This window comes from Rana temporaria, chromosome 4 (genome assembly GCF_905171775.1).
Source record: "Rana temporaria chromosome 4, aRanTem1.1, whole genome shotgun sequence".
Taxonomy (NCBI): Eukaryota; Metazoa; Chordata; class Amphibia; order Anura; family Ranidae; genus Rana; species Rana temporaria.
This window is the reverse complement of record NC_053492.1, coordinates 240,837,694-240,845,701: the sequence shown is the minus strand read 5'-3', so window position 1 is coordinate 240,845,701 and position 8,008 is coordinate 240,837,694. Positions and strand designations below refer to the sequence as shown.

At 42.6% G+C, this 8,008-nt stretch overlaps 1 protein-coding gene across 1 annotated transcript; it reads right to left on the bottom strand.

Annotated features, from left to right (window-relative positions):
- Positions 1-551: 551 nt before the first annotated feature.
- Positions 552-7,334, bottom strand: SMIM8 (small integral membrane protein 8). The gene is made up of 3 exons (XM_040350073.1): positions 7,224-7,334; positions 4,082-4,239; positions 552-770 (listed from the first exon to the last, which is right to left on the bottom strand). Exons 2-3 carry the CDS (start codon positions 4,217-4,219, stop codon positions 612-614), a joined length of 297 nt encoding a protein of 98 aa, XP_040206007.1. The 5' UTR covers positions 4,220-4,239; positions 7,224-7,334; the 3' UTR covers positions 552-611.
- Positions 7,335-8,008: the final 674 nt, after the last annotated feature.

Below are 8,008 nucleotides of genomic sequence, written 5' to 3'. Positions count from 1 at the left end.
GTTGAGGGAATCTATATACATTGCAAGGATTTTAACAACCTTGGTTGCAGGTTCCTACCTTTTGTTATTCTGAAGTAATCAATGTTTGTTTGTCTGTGCCTCTGTACTGAGTGGGTCTAATGGGAGTGGTTTCATAATAAACTGAGGTGTGCACCTACAAGGAACTAATGAGGAATCTGCTGGGCCTGCATCCCATTAGACGTGCTCCTATTTAAAGTATCTCTCCAAAAATGAATTTTTTGTTCCAAGGGATGCCTAAAATCTGACTTGTATCTTTGGCAGACTTCTGGGGAAATTGGTGACCCAATCACACAAGCAGGAAATTAGGTTTCTGGGGAGTGGTCAGTACACACTCTGTGTACAGAACAACTCCATGTAGCCATATTGCAATGCATTCTCTTAACATTACAGCGGCTGCAGATTGAAAATAAAAAGTAATTTTTAATAACATTCAATTACAATATGACTTGTGTTGCAATTATATGTGCTATATTTTTTCTTTATTTGCCATTCCCCCCCACAAAAGTGGAGTTACCCTTTCAGTTATATTGTTTTTGTTCTGTGGCAGTCATTTGGGCTTGGTTCAGTAGTCAGAAAAAAGCACTGACAGTTCAATCCCATCTGGAGGTCTTTCTTCTTGTGTATCGGTTTCCTTCACTGTCAATTGCTTCATACAAGTCCTTTTTATTTTCCGCTGTCGCATGTAAATAGGCAATATAGGCAACACACATTGTTATTGTAAATAGTCCAAATGCCATTATTGGTTTGTTCTGTAAAAGAAATAAAAATCAATGTTTAGTGAATTTTATTAATGAAATTCATTAAACGGCAGACTTGATGCTTAGAGGGCAGCTTTTAGATACATCATACTTCTGTCTACACTGCCTATAGCAGAATACATTAATCACTCCTAACCCCACAGCATGATGCTGCCGCCACCATGTTTTACTGTGGGGATGGTGTTCTTTGGGTGATGTGATGTGTTGGGTTTGCGCCAGACATAGCGTTTTCTTTGTGGCCAAAAAGTACAATTTTAGTCTCATCAGACCAGAGCACCTTCCTCCATACATTTTGGGAGTCTCCCACGTGCCTTTTCGCAAACTCAAAACATGCCATTTTGTTTTTCGCTGAAAGTAATGGGTTTCTTCTGGCCACTCTGCCATAAAGCCCAACGCTATAAAGCGTATGGCTTATTGTCCTCCTATGTACAGATAGTGATGTGCATATGTGTCTGTGGACAAAACAGCCTGGTTTTTGGTCACTAAGGGCTTTCTCCTAGACAACACACAAGCTCATACTGCTCACCGCACTACGTGCACATTACAGCAACTCGGCTGGGAGGTACTGCCATATAACTAGAGGCAACAGCTAGAAGAAATAATTCCAGACGACTTCACTTCCAAAAATCAATGGTTTTGCACAGAGCAGCCCCAATTCTCTTCTTCTGGGGTCCCCCACTGACGCTCCAGGCCCCTCCTCTTTATCGGGTCCCCCAGGGAAAGTGGCTTTCTTTGGGGGCACCCGTGCACGCTCACTCCTACATCGCGCTGCGTCCATTGACACTCTCCTGTGTCATCAAACTTTATTGACAGCAGGGAGTGTCAATCACTCCCACTGCTATCAATCTGTCCAATTAGGAGAGCGACAGGAGCCGATGTGCTCATTCACCTGACTAGATTGGATGGGCTCAGGTAAGTAAAGAGGGGGTGGGGTCTGGAGGAGCAGAGGCCGCATATGCTCGGCATCAAGGGGTTAACGGCTAGCTATACGCTCAGAGCGCTCTCCCAGGAGGGGCAGGGCAAGTCGGGATGACGTCACCCTGAAATCGATTTTTCCGGTCGTATGCATCGATGCCGCATCGGGGACACCCGAATTGCGAAGCATCGATTAATTTCAGCACCCCTATTTTTTTTTTTTTTTATTGCTTCCATACAAATACAAAGAGTAATTTACAAATCCGTTTTTTTCCATACTTAGTGCATTTTAAGTGCATACAGGAGATTAAGTACAAACATTAAAAGTGTCCATTCGTCCCATACCTCCCTCCCTCCCTCCTATCTTACTTTAAAGTGCATACACGTTTTTAGTTCTATTCTTTTCCTTTGATTATTACCCATTGTTCCTTAATTTAAAGTGAGCGACCTATTTTACATAACCACTGTTCCCATATTGCTTTAAATTTTTTGAGGTTTCCTCTTCTAATCCATATTGCCCTTTCCTTCCCAATTGTGCTATTTATTACATTGAACCATTCCTCTACTGTGGGTGGATTTTGTGCTTGCCATTTTAGTGCTATTAGTTTCCTCGCCTGGAACAGGCATCTTATAACTGCTTCTAATGTGTCCCTCTGCCCCATTCTCTCCTCAATACATCCTAATAGGCAAACCCTGGCTTCAAGTTCCAGGGTGGTACCGAAGGTTGCATTTATAGTGTCCAGAATTCCAACCCAGTATCTATGCAACTTTGGGCATTTCCACATCATGTGGATGAGGTCCCCTGTATCTTGGCATCTGGGACATTTGTCATCTAGCTTCCAACCAAATCCATATAATTTCTTTGGGGTATAATAGACCCTATGTAATAAAAATAAATGCGAGACCCGTTGTGACGGGGCTAATGAGACCCTTATCCCTAGTTCCAGTATCCTATCCCATTGGTCATTCGTTAAAGGTCCAATATCCTCCTCCCATCTCTGTTTGTTCCTACTCAACTTCTCTTTTCCTATTAACTGATCACTAATCCGTTCGTATAATTCTGAAATAAGACCTTTCAGAACCCCCGTCTTGATTAGTCTTTGGAGATTCGTTAGCTTTTGCCAGCTTACCGGCTGTGATTTAAATTGGGCTTGTAATGCATGTCTAACCTGTAAGTAAGTAAAAAACATAGAGTTTGGAAGGCTAAATTCACTGCTTAGCTCTGAAAAGAGTTTTAATGTGCAACCTGTGTACAGTTGTGCCACTCTGGTTATCCCTCGATTCTCCCATTCTTTTAGTTTCCCCATAGCCAAAATTTCTTTTAAATTATTGTTATCCCATAATGGGGAATATTCTGTTAATCCTTTATAGCCCCAAGCTGATTTTACTGCTTGCCATATTCTCACCACCATCTTTACTGTTGGATTTTTCACAGAGAATGAGTTGGCTTCTAAGGTCTCTATTACAGATCTATGGGGGGACCCTCTTAGTATCATTTTCCCACTCGCGTTTCCTCCCCCCTCTATGCTACATCCCTCCAAATGCTGTAACTGTGCCGTCAAATAATAACTATAAGGATGTGGAACCGCCAACCCTCCTCTATTCGTTGGTAATTGCAACGTTCAGAGACTAATCCTTGCTTTACCCTTTTTCCAAATTAGGGTCCTAAAGAGGGTCTCTATCTTTTTAAACCATTGGTTGTCAATCCATACTGGGGAGTTGTGGAGTATATAGAGCAATTGTGGCATCCATATCATTTTAATTAAATTACTGCGACCAGCCACCGATAGTGGCAAATGTCCCCATATATCCGCTTTACTTTGAAATTTACCCAGAAGTGGCACTAAATTATTATTTATGAATTGTTCTGGTTTACGTGTTACCACGATTCCCAGATACTCCATCTTCTCCCCAATTTTTAATTGAGGGATTCCTATCCCGTCCAAATTGCCTACCGGATCCACAGCACCCCTATTTTTAATGTCTGCTTTCTTGCCTCTTTTCTCCATGCTCTCAGCCTGAAAAGAGCACATGTTGCTGGGAGAAGGAGACTTATTGGGGGGAAAACCGCACGCGATCACATAAACGCATGTAAATGCGACTTGGTTGCATTTCCATTAAAGTCAATGGCACACAAAATTGTGCTGCATCACACCAAAGTAGCAACGTTACCTTCTCGAAAATCACATTGCATTGATGTGAATGGGAACCATTCATATCAATGTAATTTCCATTGTCAAAGTATTCAAGTCGCATCAGAAATTGCACTAGGATGGACTAGGCACAAATCACCCAAAAGAAACATTTCCACCTCTAAAATAATTCTGATTGTTTAGCCATGACAAAAGAATTACATATAAATGTATGCTTAATAACTTAGTACTTACTGGTTTGATGAAAAGCTCAGGGTTGACAGCTCGGAACAGACTGGTTGTCTTTATTCCTCTGAATCCAGGGGTCCGATAATCCTTCTCTTTAGGTGCATCATTTTTAATGTCTGACGGCTCCGAGGGAGATGAAGACATTTTATCGGCTAAACTGTGATCTAGTAATACAAACAAACAAGAAATCTGTGTTAAAATGAGCAAGCAAAGTCTAGCAAATTAAAGTTTGGCTGCATGTGAGCTTTTTACCCTATGTTCAAACCTATGTGTTTTTTAGTGCGTTTTGCAGATTGCAGAAACGCATTACAGTCCATTTAACATGGTTTTCTATGGTACTAGATCACATCTATGCATTTTTGGAAAGGGTCAGGGACTTTTTTTTCCCATGACTTGCGGCTAATAGATTTCAATGGAGCTGCACCAGAAACGCAAGTGGTGCGTTTGTGATGCAATTTTTTTATGTGTTTTGCGTTATTTTACCACTGTATATAGCTGGTTGCTAAGCAGGGGGCTGGGAAGTCGGCCGCCGTGTCCTTAGCAACCAATAAGTCATCAGCTGTCAGCTGGGTTCTTGCGAATCCACAGCGAATTCTGTGCGGGTTCCACACTGCATCCAGTTAATGCGAACTGTTGTGGGTGTGTAAGTTAAGTTAATAACACCAGATATCATTTTGCATAATACAGTGCGATTTGCAGAATCAGATCACATAGTGAAAAAGGGTCCTGCACGACCATATAGTGTGATCCGGCACTTAGTAAATCAACCACGAAATGTCACTTTGTACACTTCAAATGAGGTTCCACCCCACCCACCAATTAAAAAAAAAAACGCACATTACACGCCCCCTGTTGCACATTACTGCAGCCTAAAACTCACACAGTGTGTCAATGCACACAAAATTGTATGAAAACAGAACTATTCTCACCTCTACTCCAGCAATGTGACATTCACGAGCGGTATGAAACCCAAAAACAAAATGATATTGCAGCTTAGCAAGTCTTATATGTGGTGGCTGCAGTTGTTTTATTTTTTCCTTTAAATTTTCACCCGGTGATCCGACCAGGTGAAAATTTCATTTGTTATTTTTCATCTTCCTTTAACAGACCGTTCTGTCAGGCAAAAGGGTCAGCTTTTATTCATCTACGTAAAATCTTTATCCCAAATGGAAAACGACTGTTGCTGTAACTGCTTAAAGCGGAGTTCCACTCTAAAAATGAACTTTCTATTAACAGCTTGCCTTTAATGTAAAAAAATAAATAAAAATGTACTCACTTCTATCTGGCGGCAGCTGGGGTGCCAACATCGCTGGATGGTAAGTGTCCTAATATTAAAAGTCATCAGCTACAGTATGTGTAGCTACTGACTTTACATTTTTTGGTGGGACTCCACTCCACTTTAAACTCCGTTTTTTTTTTTTTTGCTGGAACTCCGCTTTAAAGCACAACTATACCCCCCTATCCTTCACAGCCAAACAAGCTGCCATGTTAGGGCACATTCTCATGGGCAGAAAAAGATTATGGGCCAGATTCACATACAAATGCGTTACGCTGCGGCGGCGTAACGTATCCCATGTACGTTACACCGCCGCAAGTTTACAGCGTAAGTGCTTGATTCACAAAGCACTTACCTGTAAACTTGCGGCGGCGTAGCGTAAATCCGCCAGGCGCAAGCCCACCTAATTCAAATGGGGCGGGGACCATTTAAATTAGGCGCATTCCCGCGCCGAACGTACTGCGCATGCTCCGTCCCTAAAATGTTCCGACGTGCATTGCGCTAAATGACGTCGCAAGGACGTCATTGGTTTCGACGTTAACGTAAATGGCGTCCAGCGCCATTCACGGACGACTTACGCAAACGACGTGAAATTTAAAAATTCGAGGCGGGAACGACGGCCATACTTAACATTGGTTAGACCACCTAGAGGGCATGCTTAGTTTTACGCGACGTATCTCTAAGGAAACTACGTAAATTTAGAGCGACGGGCAAAGCGGACGTTCGTGAATCGGCGTAACTAGTCATTTGCATATTCTACGCCGACCGCAATGGAATCGCCACCTAGCGGCCGGCCTAGAATTGCATCCTAAGATCCGACGGTGTAAGTCACTTACACCTGTCGGATCTTAAGGCTATCTATGCGTAACTGATTCTACGAATCAGGCGCATAGATACGACAATCGTATCTCAGAGATACGACGGCGTATCAGGAGATACGTCGTCGTATCTCTTTTGTGAATCTGGCCCTATGTGTTTAGGTGCGAGCAGCATATAGCTTTGTGAGTATCTAAACGCAGAACTATAGCAATCAATGAGCCCATACATACAACTGTGCCTAACATGCATAAACACGTATAGTATAGGCATTCATTGGAATGAAAGAAGAACTGTAGGCGCTCAAAGGCAAATACTTTAGGCAGGATCCTCTGCTAGCACTGCCAGCAAAAACCGTGTTCCATGCAGAAAATACACATATGCCCATGTGAATGTGCCTTAGCTTCCCAAATGCTCAAAGCTCCTTGCCCTTAGCTTAGCTCGATCTGCAGTTGCCATACATGTGATCGGTTATGACACCAGACATTTGATTGTACGACAGTTCAGTTAAAGGGCACAAGCCGCATGAAATGTCTTAAATCTGTTCTAACAGTTACATCAGTGGGTTTAGTCTCAGTGCAAAAAGCGTTAGCTGGAGTTCAGTTCTAATGTGTTAGTCATATTCATCTAAATCTGCTAGTGCAACATTACCATATGTAACATTACCCTCCAGACTGACAATTCTACTGTCTCTGTAGCCAGTAACTCACTTCCTGTCATCCTGATTGGGGACACCCTAAGACAGGAAGTGTGTTACTGTAAAGATTGGTGGGCTGCAATAGAATACATTTATGTTTTTGGTCTTTAATAGTGAGCATAGACTTCCTGGAATGGTTTAAATGTATGTAAACAGTACATATTATGCCAGTTAATGAGTAAAATACTATCATGTCCGTCTCCATGCAATGTGTCCCATGTGTATACATTACAGAGCTCAGCTTGTATTACAGAGTGCAGATGGTATCACACAGCCTTTCCATACATATGCACAGAGGAGGGGACAGGAGAGCTCAGGCTCTCTGTATCAATTACATAGCCCGTATATACATTCCCCACCTGAGAAAAGGACAGCGAGCTCAGGCTCCCTATATCACACAGCGGGACCACTGCACAGCAACATAGTCTCAGGAAGTTGTTCGTTCCTCGGAAGGACATTCAATATTACACGAGAATTTCTATTGTATCTCTTTACTTGTATTTACGCTATAGAGACACCTGCTGGGTGGAGTGTGAACTGCAGCTCATTTATGTCAGGCACTGGAAATTGTTGGGTAGGATAATGTTCAGTGCTTACCCAGTACAACACTTATATCCACTCCCAGTGATGTACTGTGTGTAATTGAAACCAGGGACGTTTTTTTTTTTTTAACCCTGCTTCTTTATTAGTCAAAGGTACTTATAGAAGTAATCTCTAAATTAAATATGAATAAAGTGGAGGTCCACCCTAAAAAAAATAAAAAAAAATTACATTAACAGTCTCCTTTAAAATCTGTTAAACATTTACTTACCAGGAACACCTGTTGCTAGGCAGTCGTCCTAATCTGCCACTTCCTATACCTCGTAGCTCCTCCTTCTCTTCCTCCCTCACGTGTTCTCATGGGAAATGGGGCCTGTTGTCTTCTTGGACCTGTGTGCGTGTCACAAAAGACAGCTGGCCATTCACAAAGCGCCGCGCGACTCGCCCATGCACAGTAGGAAACGGACAGTGAAGCCACAAGGCTCCACTGCCTGTTTCCCTTAATTAGAATGGCGGTGGCGGCACTCGATCCGATGGATGGATCGGCCTCGGGGGGCGACATCACGGGCTTCCTGAACAGGTAAGTGTCCTTATTAAAAGTCAG